The following is a 25365-nucleotide window of genomic DNA, read 5'->3' as shown; positions in this document are numbered from 1 at the left end:
GAGGTGGGTGTGTGTGGGGGGAGGGGGCTGCGGGTGTGTGTGGGGGTGGGCAGTGTGTGAGAGGAGTGTGAGCTCTTGGGAGGGGGTGAGGGGGTGTCTGGCTCCTGCGGAGCCTCCCTCGCTCGGGGAGCTGGGCGGATCTGACCGTTGGGAGGTCACTGGCCCGGGCTGCTCTCATCCCTGCAAGTGTTCCGAGATCCAGTGGGAGGAGGCTTGAATCAGCCTGGTCTGGGTGGGAGGTGTCCCTGCCTGGGCAGGGGGGCCAGAGCCGGGTGATCTTCAGGGTCCCCTCCAACGCAGAGCAGTCCGTGAGCTCCGGCAGTAGGAGCAGCGAGGTCCGGGCCTCGGAGCCCCTCGCGCTTGGCCGTTGGCTGTGAAGCCCTCGTGCCGCAGCACCTGCTCAGCCTGGGGCGTTCCCAGCACAGCCTGCCCTGAAACACTGAGCAGGTACAGGGTGAGATTAGGCCATGGGTAAGTCTGGCAGCTGGGAAGATCCCAGGGGAGTCTCTCCTGAAAGTCAGCGTGGGAACGGCTGGCTGCAAAATGTAATGGTCGCGGGGTGGGTGTGTTTGTTTAATAAAGGTCTTCCGTAAGGACTGGAAGGATGTGTGTGAGATGAGTGGGGGAGAGCAGCAGTGTGGCTGGAGGGAGAAGAATTGAAGCAAGGAAGAAGGCAAGCAAATGCTAGGAAGCTCAGACACTAAAGCACAGTCTTTTGGTAGAATTAAGACCCAGGAAATATACTGGACCACCTGCCATTGACTGCACCACTTATAAATTCAGGAATATTTCTAATGAGCAGCATTAAAAAAAACACCTGACTAATCCATAGGTTGTCTGCTTTCTTTAGCCTACAACTGGTGTCCTGTACAAAGAGGATAACTACATTATAATGACCACAGTGGATAAAGAAAAATATAAATGTATACTTCCACTGGTAGCTAGTGGCAATGAGGTAAGTTCCGTCAACTCTTTTTTGTAATTATAAACTGCAGACAGTTCTTACAGTTTCTTTTACAAAAGTCTTTATGGTATGTGTTCAGTTACTTCTTTTTTTTTTTTTTTCCCAAATAAAGACTTTTTTTTTGCCTGTACAAGGAAAATAATCTGTAGAACACAACTTCACAGTTTGTAGGAGATGCCTTCACTCTGTAGTACCTACTAGCTCTATGCTAAGTGGGGCCAGTCTGAGGAATTTTTAAGTTCTTATTTGGCAACAAGCAATTGGTATAATGTTCAGTTTATTGCTAGGTCTGTCACTGATTGGGAGATTCTTATATTTTGAGTAATACTGTCATTCTCTAGGCCAGTAAAGGCTGTTAACAATGCTGTTATAACTGCTGTATCTGAAAATGCCATTCCAGTAGTGCTCCTACCACCAGTAATATAAGCTTTATTCTCTCTCATCTGTTCTTTTAAGTAAAAAAGACATCTGAATGTGTAAAAATTAAGTAGAAATAATTTCCACAGTATTACATATAATTTTTCAATTTTTTAAATTATTTTTTTTTAATGATGTACAAGCTGAGTGATGTTTCAGTTGTACTGCACCAGTACAGCATCAGCATCAGCACTGACTAACAAATGCAAAGACTGTTCATGCTGTTTTTCTGTTCACACCCCAAGCTGCCACTCTGGACATGAGCAAGTTGAGAGTTTCTACTCTTTTGCCACCTGTGTATTTTTTAAACCACAGAAACTTTTCTGTTTTGACTACTTTATTTGTGACTTTCATTTGCCCCTTCTTGCTAAACTAAATTATCTTTTTCTTCTAATCATCACACAGTTCCTTCAGGGCAGGAATTAATGAGGTTTTGTATCTTTTAATTCTCAATAAGATTATTTTTTTTTTAACTGTTGCAAATTAATACCAAACAGATTTTTTTTTAATATAATGAAATATCCTTCTGTTCTAGGAAGAAGAAAAGGACTATAAAGGTCCTACTCCAGGAGAATTGCTGGAACCTCTTTTTAAGCAAAGTAGCTGTTCATATAGAGTATGTTACTTCCGTGTTGATAATTTAAATACCAATCAAATAACAATCAAATTGTCCATCTCAAGTTTTAGTGTGGTAAACTGTTTGGATAAATATGTCTCAGACTTCAGGTTCTAATTCAGTCTAAACAAAGTTTTTCACAACCTTATGGCTGTGTCTTCATATCGCCAGTAAAATTCTATATAATTTGACATCTCAGGATTCCAATAGATTGGCTGCTACAGTAGAATTTAAAACTGTAGATTTAAAATATTTACTTCCAGGAGCCAAGCCACAATGTTTGGCAGTCTCATGAAAAGCATTTATCAGAAAGTGTTAGAAGACCAAAGCATATGGCTAGATATTCTGATTTCCAGTTTTTCAGCTGTCATCCCAGTTCAAAGACTTGGATCTTTCTTGCGTTACAAGGACAGGCCTAACACCCAGCCAGGTGGTCCTAAGCCCCAGAGAGGGCAGATGTGGCCAAGGGTTGTACCTGCATAGCAGCCCACATGAGTCCTCCGGGAAGGCAGAGTGAGTCAAGCACAGGGGGCGAACAGCCCGTATGGCAGGTGCCAAACCAGCCTGTGCTGAGTCACTACAGCTCAGCCCCAGTGTTTTGAAGGCAACTTTAGTCTTTACATCTTATTTAATTTTTTTTTCCCTGTGTTTCATCTGTGTGAAATTTAAGGAGGCTTTCCCCTTTGTGTTTATTTGGAATGTCATCAAAATGCTTGGGGAACGCTGAGTCCGTGCTGTTGTTTTTGAGGGTGCCCAAGCCCACCTGCTTGGGCTGTGTTTCGTTGCTGCAAAGCCAAAATTTAGGTGCTTTTTTGGGGGGGGGAAAATGGGGGTAAGGTATCTAAACATTTAAATTTTTTTTTTAACATACTTTTTTTTTTTTAAGATTGAATCTTACTGGACTTATGAGGTCTGCCATGGAAAACACATCCGTCAGTATCACGAGGAGAAGGAAACGGGACAGGTAGGCTTCTTACAACTCGGTACTCTCAACCTCCTTTTCTACTGGCACGTATGGGCTTAATTCCTGCAGACGTCTTGAATTCCTGCACGCTTGAAAAAGAAATTTGTTTTAATTTCTCTTGATTGTAGAAAATTAACATCCAAGAATACTATCTGGGGAATATGATGATGAAGAACCCATTATCAGAACCAGGTTTGTCTTCAATTATATTATTTTGCTGATGCTAGTTTAATTTTTTGCTTTTTAATTATTACTGTCTGAGAAATAGGATGTAGAAAACTGATTCCCAGTATGAAATAATTTTGTAATTATTTTTTACAAGTTATATTATTTTCAATTAATCCCTTTTCAGCACCTTACCTTGCATCCATCCTGTCAACTTTGCCATACTGTCTAACTGAGTGATTAATCTGCCATAATTAATTAGTGTCAGCAGAAGAAAATACTTAGTATAAGAAATAGAGACAATCTTTGCCAGACCAGACTTTGACAGCGTTGTCACCTCTGGGTGGGAAGAAGCATCTTTCAAACTGTGAGCAGAGGGCAGTGTGTAGCATGTCTTGGCCTCTGCTATTCTATAATAAAATGTAGTCTGCAAACCCAAACACTTCCACCCTTTGCAGGTAGATTTGATCCTGGGAGCTGTTTGAGTGTCATCTTTAGGGATCCTGGCAGACATCTTCAGAAATACTGAAGTGTTCAAAGCAAGACTTGGGTGGAAATTAGGTACTAAACTCAAACTGAAACTTAAAATTTCTAACTAATTTTCTGAGCACTGAATTTTTTTTTTTGCCATAAATTATTGTAGATGCTGGAAACTTTATGGTTGATCCTGCCAAAATCTGCTTCCCTAGGTGGGCACTTTGGCATTATATTGTTCCAAAGAACTCAAAAAATCCACAGACTAAGAGTTAATTCATTAGAGCTGATAGAAACAGTAGAAAAAAACAGTTGTAGTTGTTTGGTTGGGGGTTTTGTTTGTTTGTTTGTTTATGTTTGTGGATTTTTTTGTTTTTAATTCTAGGCTAGTATATAAAAGGTGAGCACCATTTTTCCTCTTTCCAAAAGTGATTAATTTGAACATCTCGGTCTTGGAGGGGATGTAGCGCTGTTAATCCCCTTCCTTTGAATTCTTACCCTCAGCTAAGTATCTTGGTCCTGAAAAGGAACACGGCTTCAGAAACCGTGTTGTTTGGCATTTCCTTATCAGTGAGTTACAGCCCTTGTCTGTTCGGGCGTTAATCCTGTGCAGAGAGGCCCAGCATCCCAAGGTGCTGCTGTACAGAAAACAAAACGTTTAATTTAATCCTTTTGTGGGGCTAAATGCTGAAGTTAACGTGTGATGATACTTCAGGTCATCACAACTGAGTCTTTTAGGATGCCACCCCTCTGTCCTTTCACCTTGGGTGGCAAACTGTTCTTTCTGTGCTTCCTGTTCAGTGATTCATGCTAATTCTCTTAAAAAAAATCACATAGGTGGTTTCTCAAACGGTTGTTAGCTGAATCCACAAGTGTTACACAGTAAACTTGGAACAGCTGAATGGGTGACAGGAAAGCGGGGTTGCTTTTTGCTCACCTAGTAATGAACAGAGTCCAGACTGTCTTTGGCAGCAGTTTGGAAGGTGAGGGGCAGCTCTTGGCCCTGCCTGCCTGCAGCCTCTGCCCCGTGACATGTCCACTCTCACCTCGTGCCTTTCTGCAGGTGTGCCTTCTGGGGCTGGCTACTGGGTGTCCTGCAGTACTTGCCTGTTTACCATCCCAGCTGTAATTCACTTCAAAACGAGTAGTTAGCCACCCCTGGAAGAACAGCAGTAGTGACATGTTCTTCTGCCCTGACTGGCTTCCCTGTGGTGCTGGGTTTGGCCTGTCCTACAAACTCCAAAATTGTTTTAAGATTATGGTAACTCCTCTTTTGCTTTGTTTGCTCTGGACCCTAGGTCACTGTTTATTTCCTTTCTTTCCTCTTCTGCACCTGCAAGTTCATGAACTTGACTCTTTGCACTGTGCACACAAAGTACTAGCAAATACACAAAACATACAAAGTTCTCTGTATATAATTTAATTTTATTTCAAGCTCACAGACTTTATGCTTAACTCATTCTTAATTATTCCCTAGATCAAGAAGAGAAGGAAAATCCAAAAGAGAGTGCAAAAGAGGCAAGTGAAAAATACATATTTTTAACTTTTGCCATCAGTAGTGGAAGCAATTTATATATGATAAGATGATGTAATTAGCTCCCTATCAAAATGAGCATCAAGAAATGAAACTCTATACCTGAGCTGTACTCTTCTTGGTTTTGATTATCAGTCCCCAACTCAGAAAGCTTCTTTAGCTTGGCTAGGTACATTTCTTGCCCTTCTACTTACTAAAGTTATGCTAATCTTAAACTTAAATGAGATTAATTATATGCTTGTCTTCTATGAAAACAACACACGTAACCATGAAGTCACTTTATGGTCTAGTGACAGTTATTTTTCCAGGTACTTCAGAGAATCCAATTCCCTAAATAACATTTGCATCCATTTTGGGCAGGGAAAAACGCTTAACAAAATCCCACAGCACAAAACCCCTCCAAGATTTCTCAGCTGACTTGATGGCCCATCCTATAAAACTCTGATTCCCTTTTCTGTTACAGAAATTTTCTGTTGTTTAGGCACGAAAACTCAATTCAGAGTTACTAACCTTATAGCAAAACAATGGAAGTCCCTGAAGCATGTCTGGAATTAGCAACAGCAGATTTGGCCTGTGGACAGAAGTGCACCTACCTTATTCCCACTTTTCCTCTATTTTAATTTTGAAATGAAATGTCCAGACCAGAGACCGCACCACTGCCTTTTAGCACAGAGCCTGGTTTGTTGTGCACTAAAAACCTTTAGTAGCTCAAGAAACACAGGTAGACAAAGGTCTGTTTTTTGGGTTCCAGCACGGCTTTTGCACAAACACAACTACTGGTAGCCAGGATCTTGAGCTGCTTCCAGGATAAAAGCCAGGAGAGGGACTTTAACCAGTCTGGAGAATTAATTTCTTAAATTGGAAGCTGGTTGAAACATAGGAAGGAGCAAGTCTGAAGAGAGCTTACTTAAAGTATGTACAAAAATGGGATTTTGTATATATCATTCACTTTGTCAGCCATTTTAACAGGTGGCATGGGATACTCTGGAAAAGGAGCACCCCGGGCTGGGAGCACAAAGAGGTGTAGTGCAGGGATTGGGTGACTTGGTGGGGGTGTTTTTATGTTCCTTATGGCCTGCCACTGAAGTAATGTGCCTGGCCAGAGCTGAGCTGTGTCTGGCAGAGCCATTCACATCGCCCTCTCTCCCAGACTGCAGGGTGAATGCAGCTGGCTCAGGGCTCTTCCAGCCCACAGCACCCAGCTGCCAGGCTTGCTCAGAACTGAAACATAAGGCAGTCTGGGTAGAGAAACCAGCTGCTTTTGTAGTCCCAGTTTGCATGGCTCAGTGCATTTCCTCAGTGTATTTGCACAGTGCTGTCCTGAAGGTAGTAAACCAGAACACGCTTGGATATTGCCGAAACACCAAGTAACTACACAGGGGCTAGTTTAGTCCAGCAGTGTTGGCTCTGCACAGTGTAATATTTTTTGTTTCAGAAGAGTCAAAGGGGCTTTACTGTGATTCTTAACTTTTACTTTTTTTACCTAGATACCTACAAAAAATATAGAGGGTCAGATGACTCCATACTATCCTGTAGAAATGGGAAATGGCACACCTTGCAGCTTGAGACAAAACCTACCCAGGTCAAGTACAGTGATGTACATCTGCCATCCAGAAGCTAAACATGAGATTCTTTCAGTAGCAGAAGTTACAACCTGTGAATATGAAGTGGTTATACTGACACCTCTGTTGTGCAGCCATCCTAAATACAGGTACAGTACTCAAATGCTGGCTCAAATTGCCATCAGTTCCATGCGTGGGTGTGTTTCTCTAAGTCCTGTATCCAGCTGTGGTTTCTGGTGCAGAGCTGTGACACCTGTAGGTACTTCCTTTGGCAAGTGCAGTTTTGCCAAGTCTGAAGTTTTCCTGTTAAGTTGCACGGTATTTGCATTTTGTAAGTCTCTAGCGATTGATACAGATGAGGTCATTAAGGCTGCAGGCAGAGTGAGAACATCCTGTCTCCTCTAATTTTATGATTTTAGGGGATTATCTTAATGGTATTCAAAGACTGCAGATTGCACACGTGTATTGTGTGTGCATACAGACTTCAGTTTCTCTGATCTCAGAAAACAAGAGTCTGGTCTTCAGCTTTAACCTTAACAGCTACTTTAGTAGTACTCCCAATTTAAGGAGCTCCTGTCTATCTCTGTCCTCCTTTATTGCCTTACCTTCTGCTGCAGAAGTCATTTGCATATGAAGAATTCACAATTTCAGTGTTACCTTCAAAATACCAAGTTTAGGATATTTTTTTTTCCCCTCCTCCCTGAATTGTATCACACATCTAAGGGATACCCAGTCTCAGTAGCACAGATTTTTGACCTTTCAAGGGTGTAAACAGAATTGCCAAGTGAATATAACCATACAGCTGGGAGGGGAAGTAATTTACAGGAGTTCTGAATTTCCCTTATATGCATACATCACAACAAATTAGTATTGAACCACTGTTCTGAAATAGGCAACAAGTCTAAAGGACAAAATCCTCAATCATGCAGTGCATAAACACTTGCCAGTTGGAGTAAATAAGTTACACTCTTGCTAAGATTTATTATCAATTAGAAATTTTCTCATGTGGATGGGTTTGATAATACTATGTTATCTGTTGCACTCATCTATTGCACCATTATCTGTTTACTACTGGAGTCTTTTTAAGCCTCTGTATCAATAGAAAAATAGAAAGTGCCCAGGCAAATTGTTCCATCATTTGGTAAGAATACGATCTTGAGCTGCTATCTCCTTCAAAAGGGAAGGCATGGAAGCTTCCTGGCCACTAGCAGGAACTACTTAAAATAAGCACACAGGATCTTTGTTCTCCCACTTACATCATCTTAGTAAATAAAGGTAGGTGGAGATAGCAGATGGAAATGCTGCTCAGTGTCAGCAGAGATAACAACAAACAAACTTAATCTAAGCTGAGTGCACTTTTCCTGTTGTGTGTTCCTGAAGCAGCACTGAGGACTGCACCCATTTTCTTACCCAATAATAGCAAAAGTATATCCATTAGTGCTAGCTGTCCTTCTTATTTGGGTACAATGTGACTTTTTAAAATGTGGGGATTTGGAACAGGGAGGAAGGCAGTGAAAAATAGTATTTGTCTCCTCTAACTACTAGTTTTAATATTGTTTAAGTAAAATGCAGCTACAGCCTGGCTTCTTTGGTACAGGGCTGACTTAATCACAAGTGCAGGGACTATTTAGGAGATGTTTTCAGATGCTTCTAACTACAGTGGTAATGATAATACAGCTACTGCCTTGTGTTACTTACTCTTCCTAAGAGAACATCACAAAAAGCCACCCTGCTGCCAAAGTATCTGCACATTTGTTTTGTAAAAAAATCTTCCTCTAAAGAGGAGCTTTTCTGTGAGATGAGCAATGAGAATTGAACAGATGCTTCATTTGTCAGTATGAGTTTCATGTTGATGTGCACTTTCCTTTACTGTTTTCTTTAAGGCTTACGTGGTGTTTTAATGAAGTCTTGATTTGTGTAAGCTAAGGAGAAAGCTATGTTACTCCCGTTCACCTTTTTGCTTTTATTTTCCTGAAATAAGCTGCTTTTTGCAGACATATCTCATTAAGAGAGTGATAAAGAAATAATGGCATATATCAGTACGAAAAGCCATACATGCCAGATAACAGAATAATGTATCATTAATTATATAGGAACTGCATCAGTCACATTTAACCTTTGCCATTTCCCAGCTTCTGAGAGAGTTTTGTGGAGCTACATTGATGCTACCTCCACAGTGCCCATCCAATGTAGTTTGCTTTTGAATATTCACCTTCTCCCTTTCAATGAGGAGGGGTGAGATTGTGTTGCTGGTTGTCCAGCAGCCTTAGGAGTGGAACTACACTGGGCAAAGAGCGCATTTATGTGACTTGTAAGAACAGGGTAGCTTTGGCTGAGATGGTGCAAGTGCAAGAAGATAAAAACACACTCAGCCCAGCTTAGTCAGAAACGTACAGTAATAAAGAAGGAAGTCTTTAAGGTGTAATAAATGATGTATTGCTGATTGCTTGGGCAGGTTCAGGGCTTCCCCTGTGAATGACATCTTCTGCCAGTCTCTGCCGGGATCCCCACTTAAACCCCATAATCTGGAGCAGCTGGAGAAACAGCAAGAAATGATGAAGGTGCCTTTTAGAAGGGTTAAGGAGGTAGGATTTGTTTCATTTTAAATTGAAAAATATTTATTTTTCCACATAACAAAGACAACTTTTGGTTCCTTGGAATAAGTTCTCTTACCTAACTTTGTATGATCATTGGAACATGCTGCCCATGGAGGTGGTTGAATCACTGTCCCTGCATGTGTTTAAAAGTCATCTAGGTGTGGTGCTTAATGGCTTAATGCTGGTCTTGGTAGAGTAGAGTTAATGGTTGGACTTGATGATCTTGAAGGTCTTTTCCAACCTAAGTGATTCTGTACTTTACCTTAATCTGGGAAGAAAACAAAAACAAGTGAGTTTGGGCTACTAATTTTAAACTTCTGGAGCCTTCATAGCCTACAGGTTACAAATATGTTAAGTCTTGGACTTGCAATCTTTTTTCAGCTATTCTGAAGACAGAGAAAACAATGACAAAATGTTTTCATAGTTCTTCCCGCAGTTTATGTCACTTAGTATTAAGTAATTTCATGTAATTCATAAAACTGCGCAGACACGTATAAAATCTAAATGGGTCTATTTGCATATACTTTTAATTTCAGGAAGAAATGCAGCCAACAAAGGAAGAGAAATTTTCTTCCATTCATAAGCCTCTTGCTGTTGGAAGCCATCAGCTATTAACTGTGGGAACCACCCACATCTCCAAACTGACTGATGACCAACTTATAAAGGAATTTCTTAGTGGTTCCTACTGCTTCCATGGGGTGAGGAATAAAACTATGCTGAATAAAAACCCTACTCCTTAATTGCACGTAATGGTTTATGCACTTGTTTAGTTTTTCCATGAACTCAGATAACTGTGCTCTCATAAATGCCTTTCCCTGCGTTGCTATAGGGAGGGCTTATATACCAAATTCTGGGCCAGAAAGGGATCTTTAACCTTTCTGTTGAAATTCAATTTATTCAAGCAGATGGTGAAGTGAAAGTAGATCATGAGAATTGTTCAGTGATAATTTTGTTAATGAGAACAACAACAACAATCTGATAAAACTTATTGAGAGAACAGCCAGCAGAGGAAAGACAGCTGAAATTCTCCTTGCCTTTGAAAGAGGAAAACATTTTTTTAAAACATGGATAGGGGGTGTATGGATAGTTTAAGAAGTTTAGCCCTATGTGGTTCTTCCAAGAGTCTACATAAAAAATTAGATCCTCTCTGCTTAAATTCATTGTGGAACAGATAGAATTCCCTTGTCTGTGTGTATTATTCTAATAAGAGGTTTCCTCTTTAACACAAACCTTGAATGAACATTCATGACCAATGGGTATGGAGTGGGTATGGAGTGTTACAGCTAAAATAGCCAGTGGGTGAGGGGCTGGAGGGAAACGGATATGGTCCTTTAGGGGTGGTTGGTTTGTTTTGTTTTGTGTTAATGCTGAGATTATACCTCCCCATAGGGTGTTGGTTGGTGGAAGTACGAATTCTGCTACGGCAAATACGTTCATCAGTATCATGAGGTACGTTTAAACAGTTCAGTGTTCTGCCACTAGATGGCTGTGGGGGGAAAAGGTTAAGAATCTGATTTGAAAAAAAAAACAAAAAACAACAAAAAACCCCCAACAAAAAAACAGCGTCCTTTTCTTGGCTGATCAACATCTTGGTTGTAAGAAGTTCGACTTCGGAGAATAAATCCTCCCTGAGCTGCTCAGGTTGATATAGTGACAATGTCAGGCAGAACACAGTAATAATCAAAGCTGAAAAAAACACACAGTGAAACACTTCCATCAGCTCACACAGCTTGGGTGGCTGTTCTGAAGAGGCTGGAGTAGAAGATCAGTCACAGTTTGTCCCAAATGCAAGATGATGTTATACTGACAGCAGCAGTCCTGCTCTAGAAATGATACTTCATGATGTTCATCATTAAAATATCCTCGCTGCTAATCGTGTCATACAAGGTGTAGTTACCAGCTTTTCCTTTTTTAGGATAAGGAAACTGGCAAGACTTCTGTGGTTGTGGGTACCTGGAGCAGGGAGGAGCACATTGAATGGTCCAGGAAGAACGCTGCGAGAACCTTTTACCTTCGGGAAGATGGCACACAGACCGTCCGGTACGGGCACCACCACCAGCACTGCCACTCCAGCTCTCTCTTCCCAAACTGGGCTCACACTTGAGATGGAGAGCAATAAATGCCAGGGCCCACTACTGCAGTGCCTGACTAGTCAGTTTACAAATAGATATGATAAACTGCCAAGAGCAGGGTGTGTAGATGTATTTATTTTGCCCCCTCTAATCAACAGACAACATCAGAAAAGGTAGCTGAGCCCTTTGCATCGGGTGCAGAGAGAATCTTGCAGTAGTAAACAACTATTTGCAGTAACTGAAATGCAGCACATTACTACTTTCTTTTCTATATTGGAGTTCAGTATTTGAAGAATGATGAGATTTTGTGTCACACAAGCTAGATGCTTGCTTAAGAATTGTTTCACATTTCCCAACTTTCCCATCTTTTGTGGCAGGATGGTGTCTCATTTCTATGGAAATGGAGACATTTGTGACCTGACAGACAAGCCAAGGCAGGTGACTGTGAAATTGAAGTAAGTGAACTTTTTCACTTGATTTTAGCATCTCTACTCCCTGTGCCAGAGGGGAAAGGCTCTTGCCTTCAGAAAGCATGGGAACTGATGGCTTTTAGCTTAGTAAAATCTCTGGAGACACTCATGAAAGACATGTTTTAGTCCTGTGCTTATGACATGCCTAACGCTGCAACGTTTCTCTTATTTTCAGATGTAAAGAATCGGATTCCCCCCATGCTGTGACCATATACATGTTAGAGCCTCACTCTTGCCAATACATCCTTGGGGTATGTAAAGATGTGCTTGAATCCCCTCAGATCAGGTGCTACCTCATAGAGGACATCTGTTTAAAATACCCCCTTCCTTCCAGTGACTCTTCACAACAGATTTAGCCCAAATACAGAGCTGTTCAACAAGTATGGCTTCTTGTTTGGTTGCATTTGCTTAGGTAAAGGTGGGTCATGCCTAATTACACTGGTCACACTGCTAATATGCTATAGAGTTCAACCCCAAAAGCAAAAAGCACTTAGTAAATTTACAAAGTGACAGCTGAGTACTGTGCCTCTTGCAATCTTATTATTAATCTCAGCCTCTGTTGCATTCTCTTGTAAAAGTTTATCAGTCATTTCAATTTCATAGTCTTTGATGTTTTGCTCTTGTGTTCCAGGTGGAGTCTCCAGTCATCTGCAAAATTCTGGATACAGCAGATGAACACGGGCTCCTCTCCGTGCCCAGCTAAAGTCCAGCACAGCCTGTGACACAAGCCATACCTGTCAGCAGCCCCACTGGCCTCTGCCACACTTGCAGCCCAGCCACGAGGGGACAACAGTGGAGAGAAGCTTCTAGCCAAGAGGCCTCACCAGCAGAATTCTGTAAGATGAGGGACTCCTGAACCACTCTGTGTATAACTATGTGTATATAAGAGGTTATTGATAAACTTCTAATGATTAAAATTTTGTCTTGCACTTCCTGCTTGGCTTGTGTATGACACGTTCTACAGTCATCGCTGTCATCATTAAGGTCTAAATTATCTACTTTAAAAAGGCAAAATAAACAAGGCCTAGCTTCAAGTGAGGAGTTCAGCTGCCAACAGAATGAGAAAGTGGACCAACACTTCTTGCTTTGGAGCCTTCAGCAACCACTGCAGCACTAACAGTTATTGTACTGCCATAACTTACTGTGTCCCAAGACAAATGTCACCTTGGTATGGTCACCTGGAGCTGTGTCACCACCACAGGGTCCTCCAGAGCTGTAGGTAAGGTCTGTGATGATGTGTGCCAGGAGGGGCACAAGCTGGGCTGTGTTTTGTTCTGCAGCAGTGCATTATGTACAGTGGTGACAGTAAGCCCACTAAGTTTCCTCTTTTCTAAGCCTCTTGTGTAAGATACAGGAACCTCTTATTTTTGTCTGATGGAAATCCACCAGCCATTTGGCATTTGACCAGTTGAATGCTACCCCAGATACCAAGTTAAACTGCTCAACTGGCGCAACAGAACCATCGTTGTCTCAGAGAAAATCAAAACAGCAGCAGCAGGATGACATGGCATCTAAATTTAGAGGCATTGTTCCTGGTCATATCTTTGTTTCTGATGGAATTGTGCAATCCCTCGTGGTAGTTTTATTTTTAATTGAGGCTGCTGTTGGGAAAGGCACTGGCTTGGCACTGGTCTGACTACTCAGGCCCCAGCCTTGGTGTCACTGAATGTGCCCCAGTGTGTAACACAGGCTGTGTGGGCAGGGATGGTGTCAGACTTCGTCAGCATCCAAGGGAAGAGAAACCACACCACGCTAAACCCCTCAGTGGTGATGATTAGATCTAAGGAAAAGATAAGAATAGTTACTTTGCAGAATGTAAAGAATTCCACTTGTCTGCAGAGGACGGAAGTCCCCAGGAGCACCAGGAAAGCACAACCTCACTGACTAAGCAGCCACAGCACCTCAGCATGCCCACAGCACCAGCTTTTGCCGTTTCATTAGCAAACCACACTGCCACGCCCAGGAAAGCTGCACATGGTGCCCCGTTCCTCAGCCTGTGCTTCCCCTGGCACAGGAAGCAACGTGCTTACAGATGTTCCTTCCCCACACCCCAGGCACACAAACCCACAGAGAGAAAGACAACACTTTTCCACCTTCTCCCATCTCTCCCCAGCCAACAGCTGATTTGAGAGACCCTGAGGCAGGAGTAAGAGGAGCAGGGAAGATGAATGCCGAAACCCAGGGGGTACGACAGGCCATGAGTTGATAATGATAGAAATAATGAAGTCCAGCATAATTGTATGTTTTACCACCTTTGAGTCTAAAAGAAATGTGCAATTGAGAAGAACTTGCTGTTTCAACCCTCTCCCAGATGAGCCTGGGGGTGCAGGAACTTGTCATACCAAAAAATGGGGGAAAACAAGCCTCTTCTGATATGTGGAAAGCATGAAGTAGAACTGGGGGGGCTGTAGGTTTCCATGGTGCTCTGCTCAGATTTTCCCCTGAGCCATTAGGCAGGTTTGCTCCTCAGCCTGAGAAGTCCAGTTGTTTCGATGCACAGCTAAGAAGCAGCAACACTGAAAATCACATGAACGGCATGCAGCAAATGTGCAGTGATGGTAGTGACATAATCTGCAATTAGTAAAAGGAGATTACATCAAAGGAAAGTGGATTTGGAAAAGTGAAATATGCTCAAATACAGCAGCTGCCAGATTTCTAACAATAGAGATTCATTTTAGACCTAATTTTGAATTGTCATATAAACTCAAAAGTTATTAATTAACTGCCAGAGCAGATCAAAAAAAAGAGAAAATATTTATGCAAGGCATCTGCATGGCTGAGAGGAATCAAGGGCTCCTCGTGCAAGGTGAGACAGTCCTTAGCTGAAGGGGTGAAACAAGACAATCACTCTCAAAAAGATTTTCTCCAGTGGTAAAGAAACGTGGGGTATTATCAGTCTCCCTGTGCAGAGGCAGACAAGTGCATTTCCTGGTCATAAATACCTTATTTGTACAGCTACTCAGACACAACTTAAAATTTTCACCCATCACCCAAGTAAGCCCACCTCAGTAAGAGAAGCTCCTTTGAGGTCTGGTTGCTTGAGAGCTGGTGCTCATCCTCTCTGGATTTGAGCAGATCTTACACAGGTTCATCTCTCCTCCCTTAAAAATCACTTTTCTGGCACAAAAACCCCCACCCTATTCCCTGCAGTGAGACAGGAAACAAATGGAACATGGCCTGTTTTAGGGATGAAATCTCTTTATTAAGTCCTTGTGGGGAACCAGGACCCTGCCTTGGTCCTGCTCTCAGCCACCTTGTGTGAACTTTCCCTGCTCACTCACTCAGACCTTTCTTGTGTGCTGCTCTTCCTCCACAATTCCCAGAACAAGAGATTACCTTCCAAAAATAAAGGAGAATAAATGAATACACAGAATGTGTGCTGGATCAAACCAATGTTAGAATAATGCCAGCATGGCATGTTGGTAGAATGGTTATTTTTGTACCAAAAAATACTCTCTTTGACTTGGTCACTTCCAAGATAATTGACTGTTACAGCCAGCCAAAGGGATGGGGTTTGATGGGCTGAGTGCTGGGATACAGCCACTCCATATTCCCAAGGAGGCAACTCCAGGCTGGGTTTCAAGAGCAGCACAGCTGCATTTAGCTGGAGGAAGGAAGATTTCTCAGGGAGAAATGGCTGTCTATGGGGGTTATCTCAGGTTGAAAGCAGGAGCAAGAATCTCTTGTGACATGTCCAAAATGTTCTTAATTTCTTGTCTCTTCTAGTAAAGCAAGTCAGGATGTGTCTGAAGAATGGATGACTCCAGGGCAATCCCCAGAACCTGCCAGGGCAGGAATGTGCCTGGTCAGACTAGACAGGGAGCACTAACAGCCTTGGGGTTTTCCAGCCCCCCAGAACTGGAGTGGGGAGCCTCTGAGCTGCCCACAAGAGTTTCCAATCACTGACAATTACCAAAGAGTGGAAAAAAACCCATCACCAGCAGAAAAAGTGGAGCAGATTACACAGTGCTACACTTTGTGCAATCTGTTGACTTCCCTTCTGTTGGCATCCTGAATCGAATGAGTCGCAAACCAGGAGCACCTATTTCAAAGCAGCTCTACAGTGATAAAACCTCCTGTGACTTTTCCCCCCCAAGCAAAAGATACAACTGCTGACGTTGTAGGAGCACTTCCAGCACACAAGACCTCATATTCACATGTAAGAGGGCGTGATACAAAACCCTCCTGCTACAAAAGGCGGCAGCAGGAGGCACCGACAGGAGGTACTGGTGAGGGAGCAGCACCGAGGAGAGCAGGTAAGAGGGGGCAAAGAGGGATGGGGAGGGTTGCTAGGAGTACAAGGGAGCTGTTAGCTGTTTTGCTGCCTTAAATCTGCAACACTTCTAATGCCCCAAGGGCTTGCTTACCCCTGTGGTGCAGCAGCTCCAGGCTCCAGGCAACTCCTGCTCGGTGCAAAGTGTGAGGGGTGGGTATGAGTCTGGTTGGGACCTGCTGGCAGTGGAGAGTCCAGGGGACACAGCTGGGAAGTTGCTTGAGTCCTTCCTTTTCAGTTAAACTTTATGGCCCAAGTATGGTGGGCAGCAGAGGGGACAATGGTAACACCAGGCTGCTCACTGGAGGGTCTGCGCCTGTATTTTCATGTAACAAATACATGATACGGAGCAGAAGTGTCAGGAAACTAGAGACAGACAGACCCGGGGAGGAAGTAGAGCAGGTGAGCAGGGACACTACCAGGCAATGGGAAGTTTCCAGAGAAGAACAATGCACAGGCACTGACCTCTCCTGGTGTGGGCTGCCACATACAAGCATCTGCAACTATACTTAAAAAGTAAGCTGACTGTTTTCCTTACTTCTTCCTAAATAAATGGCCACTGGTAAATTCTTGGCAGAGAGCAAACCACTGAGGGGATGGGATCACAAGAAGATACATGGCTGCACAATTACATGGAGCTCCCCATTGCTTTTACTCTTGAACACTTCCTGAAGTGGCTGAGCAGGTTTCGGAGGGGTCAGACTTACCTGGTTGTTGTGTGCCAGGAAACTTGAGCCACAAGCTGGGATTACAAGAGTCCATTTCAGATGATGTAATGGGAAGATGCTGTTGCAAAGGCTGCTCACTACTTGGCTGGGTGTGAAGGACCAGGTATTTCCTCACACTAACATAAAATGCCCTTTAGGTCAGCAGTCATAACTGGCTTAAAGATGGCTGCTCCACGTGGCGCTCTGAACCCTCTCCTGGCTGCCTTCTCTGCCAGAAAACAACAACTCGGATGACCTGAGTGGGTAGCTGCTGCTAGAGAGGAGCCGTGGTGGGAAAAACAGCTGCAAGGGTGGGGCAAAGTTCCTGTCTGATTGGCTGAGAAGCCTAGAAATACGAAACTGGCCAATTGGGAGCAAAGGAGACCTATAAAGAGACAGCGTGCGCGCTGCTTTTGGGCGCGCTTTTCCAGAGACGCTGAAGCTGCTGCTCCTTGCTTTTCGGCGCGCTCCTGCCTTGGGGGTGCCTGCCAGCCTGATGTCCCCGGCTCATTGCTGCAGCCCGACTCCCGGCTTTTGCAGTCCCGGCTCGCTTAGTTCTGGTTCGCTCCATCTAGACCCGTCTTGCCACAGCTCTTCCTGCCAGCCTGCCTGCATTGCCTGCAGCTACCCACCTCAGGAACCCATCTGCTGCTGAGCACCTGTGGTGAGACTAATTCCTGCCACCCGTGGTTCTAAGACCGGGTTGCAGGGGAAGTCACCCACAGCTACTATATAAGTACCTAGAGCATCTCGGGAATAAAGTAAGGAATTGTATTTTGGGCATAATTCTCTCCCTAAGGTGTTCCTGTCTCACCTGCACACACCCCACAACCCTATACGGGACAAGCGTCGGGCATATCCCTCGTTCCTCCTCCCCTCATAGACAATTAATCTGGGTGTGTAAATAAGGTGTACCTATATATAAGTATTAAGGCATATATAAGTTTCTTGGTATTTGGTGTTTAAAAGATATTTCATAACTCCTATGTATTTTAATCACCCTTTTTGAACCTCCTGCCCCAAATTGTTTTATTTTTCCCCACAATAAACCGTTTATTTGTAAATTCTAATTGAGGATTGGCTGCTTGTTATTGGAAACACTAGTAAGCACTGAGCAAGTGTCTCACCCGAAAAGTCAGTGCCCAAGCTCACTGCTCCTCTGTGAGAGGTAAGCACCGCGTGCGGACCTCTTGGCAGATCCTGACAAGCTAAATGCACTCCAAAAAGGAGATATAATAGGTCACAGAGCGCAACATGAGCACTCTCCTTCTCATCATTCTCAGACACCATCTTTTAGCATTGGCTCTTGAAAATAATAAGAAACCAAGATGTATTTTTTAGTGTAGATAAGAAGAGATTAATAAATACAACTAATGAAACAGTTTCTGCACTTGCAACTAAACTGGGATCTTTTTTTAAAGGGTACTCATTAACACGGAGCATGTAGTAACCATGGATTTTACATTTCTTTTCTCCAGGATGAGGATCCTTATTGGAAGCCTTCATTTCTACTTAATTTCTTTCTTATTCAGTAGAGCAAGGGGCTTCGTAACTTTGAGAACACCTACAGCCTATGCCCTCCCATTTTATAACTACTCCTATTTAAACCTCTCTTCAGTATCAGAAGCACAGGCTCCGAACACAGCAAAAGCTCTCAACTTCTCACATAACCTAATTGAAAAAATAACCAGGAGAGACTTTGAAGGTTTTGATGTGCTGCAAGTGTTAGACCTTTCCTACAATCAGATTAAGGACATTGAAGCTGGAGTGTTTGAGAGCCTGCTCAGCCTTGTTTCTGTGAATTTATCATTCAACGATAAGAATCTTCTTGTATCGGGTCTCCCACCTCACCTGAAGTTCTTGCCCACTAGCAAAGTCTCAGGGTCTTTGATTTACAAGTTTTTTGACAAAAACTCAGAGGTTGCTCTGGAGCCTTCTGCATACACTGAGGAGCTGCCACACTCAGGAGGTCCATCTGTCCTGCAAAAAGTTCATCGGAGGCTCAGGCGAGGAACAGAGAATCTTCTTCGAAGAGGAGAGGAAAATGTCACAGTCTCTCCTCCAACAGCCACGCCAAGGCCTGATTTCTGCGGAGCACCAATAAATGGGATACTTGATCTGTCCCACAGCCAACTCTCTGAGGATGAACTGATGCTAAAACTGGATGAGGATCTCTGCCAAGCTCAGCTGGAGAGTATTCTGGAGCTTGACATTAGTCACAGTGACCTGAAAATGGATCTTCTGTCGCTGTTTGTGCTGTTTTTGCCCATGAAAAATGTGTGGTCTATTGATGCCAGTTACAACAAATTAACAATTAACATTCTAGACGTTGAGAGCATCTGCAAGTTCCCATTCAACAAGCTGCTGTTTTTAAATATTAGCAACAATCCCATAAACAGCCTGGATACGCTGTGTCTTCCTTCAAGCATCAAGGTAATCGATTTGTCCTTCACCAACATAAGTCAAATACCCCGAAATTTTGCTAACAAAATGATTAACTTGCAACACATGTATGTTCAAGGAAATCACTTCATATATACTGTACATCCAGAAGCCACTAATGCTGTTCCAACCCTTCCCCCTGGAACTATACATATTAACGCCATTTCATTTGTCAGAAACGAAGCTGGTACACCCATTGAGAGCCTTCCCAGGAAAGTGAAACACCTGAAATTGTCCAACTGCTCCATTGTAGAACTGCCAGAGTGGTTTGCTGACACAATGAAAGAATTATTATTTTTGGATCTCAGTAGCAACCGGATTTCTGTGCTTCCTGTCTTACCTGCCTCTCTGCAGCACCTCGACATAAGCAACAGCGACATTAAAATAATACCCCCCAGTCTTAAATCTGTCTCCAACTTAACAATATTTAATATTCAAAATAATAAAATTACAGATTTGCATCCTGAGAATTTCCCATTGGCTTTAACAAAATGCGATATTAGTAAAAACAAGTTGAACATGTTGTCGTTAACTGAGGCCTTGGAGAAACTCCAGCATCTCAATGTTTCTGGAAACCTGATCACCAGACTGGAACCCACCAGCCACCTTCCTGCGCTTGCTAACCTGGACAGCAGTCGCAACCAGATCTCAGAACTCCCCGATTACTTTGGCAAATCTCTTCCAATGCTGAAATACTTTAATTTATCAGGGAATAAGATCTCCTTTCTGCAACGTGGCTCTCTTCCAGCTTCTCTGATCGAGTTAGACATCAGTGACAATGCCATCACTACCATAGTGGAGGACACTTTTGGCCAGTTAACTAGTTTGAGTGTGCTGAGTGTCCACGGTAAACATTTTTTTTGTAACTGTGACTTGTACTGGTTTGTGAATGTCTACATCCACAACCCCCAGCTGCAGATAAACGGCAGAGGACATCTCAGGTGCAGCTTCCCACCGGACAGAAGGGGCTCACTGGTGGAGAGCAGCGACCTCTCGCTCCTGCGCTGCTCCCTGGGTGTCCAGATGGCCATCACGACTTGTGTCACCTTCCTGGTGGTGCTGGTGCTCACGGGCTTGTGCTGGCGCTTCGACGGGCTCTGGTACGTGCGGATGGGCTGGTACTGGTGCATGGCCAAGAGAAGGCAGTATGAGAAAAGGCCAGAAAACAAGCCCTTCGATGCCTTCGTTTCATACAGTGAACAAGATGCAAACTGGACGAAAAATAATCTACTGGCAAAACTGGAAACCAATGGGTTCAAGATATGTTACCACGAGAGGGATTTCAAGCCAGGGCATCCCATACTTGGCAACATTTTTTACTGCATAGAGAACAGCCATAAAGTCCTTTTTGTTCTCTCTCCCAGTTTTGTAAACAGCTGCTGGTGTCAGTATGAACTATACTTTGCTGAACACCGGGTCCTGAATGAAAACCAGGATTCCCTCATCATGATTGTGCTGGAAGACCTCCCACCCAATAGCGTGCCGCAGAAGTTCAGCAAACTCAGGAAACTGCTGAAAAGAAAAACCTACTTAAAGTGGAGCCCTGAGGAACACAAACAGAAAATGTTCTGGCACCAGCTGGCAGCCGTCCTAAGAACAACCAACGAAACACTTGTGAACACAGAAAATGGATGTGCTCAGGGTACGTATGAGATGGAATGAGATACAAGGACGTGTAAAGATTGCGCTCAGAAAGTCTGGGTCAAATAAAAGCATTGCTGTGTTTACCTGCTGCAGTGAGGCTGTCTCAGATCAGTCCCAGGAGTGGTTACCAAGTGGGTTTGTAGCACAAGTGTTAACACGGTCCGATAAAATAATCCATCATCCCAAGGGCTGAGGCCCGAGTGTGGATGAACAGCCTTTTCTTCCTGGGTGCTTGATTTGCTTCAGCTATTTCCATTGTTTCTTAAAATGCTGTGGATGTCACCTGGAAGGAAGAACAGCTGGAGTCAGACTGCATGTCCTAGCTATCTTTTTGAGGTTACTGCAGTGCAAAGTGATGCCACTCAAAGGCAAGGCTGTGGTTCAGGATGGGAGCACACACCTTACACGCGTAAGAAAAACACACAGCATGACAGCACACAGGTAACAGCTTCTTTCTGTGGTTTACTGAGAAAAGATTAGTGGCTACCTAACGTAGCCGTGTGAGAGATGCAATTGCAAATCCATGCTGCTACATCATTTGGTTTCAGTAACTGGTGGAAGAGATCAGACTCTAAAAACTTTTATAATTACAGATTAACATATATAACCAGACAATTAAGAAAAGGCCAGCTGAGCATGTCAGTCTCCACTTCTAAATAATTGGTATGAGCTTTAGTCAAATGCTGTTACATAAACCTCTGAAGAATGAGTAAAGTTTTATATATTATTATTTAGGTTTAGGAAAGTTTCCCTTGACACAATCACCTGACCCATTTAAAATTAACTCGGTATTACCTCTGCATAGCCTGTGTCATTACTTAGCTCGACTTAATAATTTTGTGTTTGAAAAAAAGCTCAGCTGATCTGATTTTCACCTTCAAGGAAAATCAACAGACTGTGATGGAAGGTAAGCACCAGGTGAGAACAGGTCATTTAGTGTGGCACCATCTGGACTCGCTCGTATGATAAGCAAACCCCACATACCTACCTGCAGAGGAGCACAGAATGTCCATGTAAAACACAATGGACAGGACATTTGAAACACATACTCTGAAAAGGAGCAAGTTCTGCTGTGACAAAGTAAGACCAGTGCCATCCTATTTGATGCCCAAAGTGGAAAGATTAAATAAAAAATTTTTAAAAAATGAAAATCAGCAAATACAGCATCTCTTCTGCAATGTATTCTAAAAAGGGAAACATCCAGCTGGAGCAGTACCTGCTTACCACCCTCTCCATGCTGCTTCCTAGTAGAAAGAAAAAAACCCACTTTGCAGCAAGGTTCAGGGACAGCTTTTGTAATGAATGAAAACATTTTTCTAATACTAAATATAAACCCATTTTAAATAGGAATTGACAACAACCTGTTGTCAGCATTTATCAGTGCATAATAAATGACATTCTAAAGTCAATTTGTCAATACTGATTCAACTCCTGGGTACTGTACTTGGTATATCTATGAAGCAGTGTTTGCACACCTCGTGTTGCTCTCTGCAGCCCTGCTTCACTTCCTCATGGGAGAAAATGGTGCAGGGAAGCCCAGCCCTCGGAGTTCAGAAATCCCTTTACAAAGTGCTTTGAAGGGACTTCAGTTCTTTTGTCTTAATATCACATAAAGGCAACAAAACCTGCTTCTGCCCTCACACTGTCCCATTCTTGCTTTACTCCCACGTAAATACTCAATGCAAATTCCTTTTATAAGTAAGGTGTGAGGGATTTAAACTTCTGTCATGTACAGTTTGAGACAAAAGGACAGGACACCACATATTTCTACCCTCCAAATTAGTATGCTTTGTATTAAAGAGAAATGCAAAGACAGAAAAAACAAACAAGGTAGATCTGTTAGTTATCTTTTATAAATACTTTAGAAAGAACCATGTTATTTGTTTATAGAGAAAAATACCTGGGCAGAGAGAAAAGACTCATGGAAGTTTCAATATTACATTTGTATTAGAAAGTTGTTCAACATCCATTTTATTGCAAGAATGCAGACTTGAATTATTCAAAATTAATTAAAATTCAGTGTTAAATAAAGAACAGTGTTCATGATGTAATAAAGTCTTCCAGGAAAATCTTGGAAATAGTTTAGTTAACAAACAGCCTAGACAAACAACAACTCACACGTAGTAATGATGTGAATGGTTTTTGTTCCTAAAATAACAACTCACCTTTCCATCACTGTAATTTTGCTAAAAATGTGGCATTTTCCTATAACGAGGCACCAAAAGTCTGTGGCACAATTATTTCAGAGATACTAAGGCTCTGCTGAAGTCCATAGAAGTTGAAAGGTAATTGCTTTTTGTAATTTTGAGAAGATCTGGCCACTTAATGTGCTAATTGTCAGGAATTTTAAATGCCTCCAAATTACTCCATTTCATAAGGAATTCCCACAACACGTAACAGAAGACAAATGGTCAGATTTATAAAAAAAGACTTCTGTTATCTGCTCACCAACAGATGAACTTCATAAGTAGACAGATTATTAATCTAAATCAAATTGACATCAGACTTCTTAAGAAAACCTCAAAAACTTGTAGTCATCTTGTTATGTGGTTATTCTCTTTTTTAAAAAGGTAATAGCTGTCAGTTCTGCTGGTCAGGAACACCACAGCCACATCTCCCCAGTTTCCCCTTTTATACAAGTTGTAAACAAAACCACAAATAACTTTACTCTTTGCGTAACAGTTTATCAATTAGAAAACTGCAGAAGTGACTGCATTACTAATACTGTATCAGTACTATTCTATTGCAATATTCATCTTGGTCCTCAAGTAAGTCTATAGTTGGGTATTGCAAAGTTACTTCTATCTGATGTAAAGTACTCCAAATATATATTATTTTGGGATACATAACATCACTGATCCTTAAAATAAAGGTACAGCAGAAATTAATACATACACACTCCAGAGGTTTATTACAGTGCCACAACACTTCTCAAAAGTCCCTCCCTAGTGGTCATACAACATTGCTTGTAAAATGCCTTGTCCTGCTTGAGGAATCCAAGACTGAAATCCTGAACTTCAGCTGAAGTTCATGGACGTTTTGCCATGTACCTCAACGGAACCAGGATCTCACCCTGTGAACAGAAAGGACCTTCATAGTTACTGACTCTTGCTACAACAAAATACCACCAGCTCTTCCAGCCTTCTGCAATGAGAAAAGTTTAAACTTTAAGTGTCATAACACCAAGCAGCCTCCTAATTCTTCCTTCTTGAAAATATGGCAAGGTGAGAGGTAATACTTCTGGCGCAGCCTCAAGTCATTCTGAGATAGTCTGCCTTGTGATGGGAAGTTATAAAGCTTAGTTTTTTTATACTTGGCCAGTGGTAAATTTTAGTAACAAAACACCCTCATGTAACCATTCCAAATACAAATCTAAAATACCACCCTTTTTGACTTGCCTCGAAAATTCAAGAAAGCATCGTGGAAGTAATATCCTAGCATGGGCTTCAAAAGCAAACAGCTGGATATTAACAGCAGTGGCACTTTCCTTAACTGGCAGTAGTACAGCAACCCTGCATCGCCGAGTTCAGAGTAACCATTAAGAACAGGACAGATGGGGACCCACTGGATCAGCTGGATCAGCGCCCTGCCCTCAGGTTACACCGAGGGCACTGGGATCTGCTTTGCTGAAGCACTGTCGTGGTCCCGCAGCACGTCGCTGGCGGTGTGACAGTGCATGCCAAGGTAGCATTTGGCAAACCCGAAGGCGGCGTTGCCGGGCTGCAAGCTGTTGGGGGTGCTCACTTCCTGGGAAGGGCTGCTGTTATAGATACTGTAGTAGGGCTCGATTCGGGTGTTCATGGGCGTTGAGCTGCTCTGTGCGTAGTGCTGGTGCCCGACAGAAGCCTTGGGACTCAGCGCGCTTTCCTTGGAGTGACTAGGACCGCAGGCTTGGTCCACAAACTTTTTCTGAGGTTTTGGAGACAACATGTATGCTGAGTTGGTCTCGTGGTGGGACGACTTGTTCCTGTTGACTTCCAGGCTGCCTTTGCCCATGGCCCGAAGCCTTGTCTTCTGCTTGCAGCAGAAAAAGACAAGGGCTACATACTGCAGGCACCAGAGGACCCGCCTCCGAAGCCCGGCACTATTACGGGAGTATATAAAAGGATTTAATCCGGATTTGAAAAAAATCAGGGTAAAGCCACACAGCTCGAACTGGTAGAGAACAAAGCCGCTGCTGCTGGACAGCATGTCCTGCACCAGAGAGATGCCCAGCGGCAAGCAGCAAACCAAGACGGAGAGCACGATGACGACGCACGTCAGCACCGCCCTGGAGTCCCTGGCTGCGGACAGGTTGACGGCGGAGCCCAGGTGGGGCCGGCCGGGCGCGGCGGCCGGCGGCTGGGCAAGGTGCGCGGGGCAGCCCCGCGTCCGGCCCTGCTGACACTTGCTGCAGCCCTGGCTCCTGTACAAGGCGGGCCCCCTGGGGGCTGGCGGCCCCCCGAAGGTCTCGGCTCTGGAGGC

At 43.2% G+C, this 25365-nt stretch overlaps 3 protein-coding genes across 3 annotated transcripts in view; 2 read left to right on the top strand and 1 right to left on the bottom strand.

The window, feature by feature from the left end:
- Positions 1-12552, top strand: part of ERLEC1 (endoplasmic reticulum lectin 1) — a 14558-nt gene extending 2006 nt beyond the window's left edge. Inside the window, exons 3-15 of the mRNA XM_010004961.1 lie at positions 851-955; positions 1917-1997; positions 2884-2961; positions 3090-3153; positions 5078-5118; positions 6622-6845; positions 9152-9281; positions 9830-9991; positions 10683-10742; positions 11209-11333; positions 11743-11820; positions 12011-12086; positions 12467-12552. Coding sequence (XP_010003263.1) covers positions 851-955; positions 1917-1997; positions 2884-2961; positions 3090-3153; positions 5078-5118; positions 6622-6845; positions 9152-9281; positions 9830-9991; positions 10683-10742; positions 11209-11333; positions 11743-11820; positions 12011-12086; positions 12467-12538 — 1296 coding nt within the window. The 3' untranslated portion in view covers positions 12539-12552. The remainder of the gene's footprint in view (positions 1-850; positions 956-1916; positions 1998-2883; positions 2962-3089; positions 3154-5077; positions 5119-6621; positions 6846-9151; positions 9282-9829; positions 9992-10682; positions 10743-11208; positions 11334-11742; positions 11821-12010; positions 12087-12466) is intronic.
- Positions 12553-18294: 5742 nt separating this feature from the next.
- On the top strand, positions 18295-20919 carry LOC104394986 (toll-like receptor 2). Its single transcript, XM_010004652.1, has one exon. It carries the CDS (start codon positions 18295-18297, stop codon positions 20917-20919), a length of 2625 nt encoding a protein of 874 aa, XP_010002954.1.
- Positions 20920-24498: 3579 nt separating this feature from the next.
- Positions 24499-25365, bottom strand: part of GPR75 (G protein-coupled receptor 75) — a 2000-nt gene continuing 1133 nt past the window's right edge. Inside the window, exon 3 of the mRNA XM_010004951.1 lies at positions 24499-25355. Within this exon, the coding sequence (XP_010003253.1) occupies positions 24499-25355 (857 nt within the window). The remainder of the gene's footprint in view (positions 25356-25365) is intronic.

Source organism: Chaetura pelagica, unplaced genomic scaffold, assembly GCF_000747805.2.
Source record: "Chaetura pelagica isolate M959 unplaced genomic scaffold, ChaPel_1.0 scaffold171, whole genome shotgun sequence".
NCBI classification, from domain to species: Eukaryota; Metazoa; Chordata; class Aves; order Apodiformes; family Apodidae; genus Chaetura; species Chaetura pelagica.
This window is presented reverse-complemented; position numbering and strand designations above follow the sequence as displayed.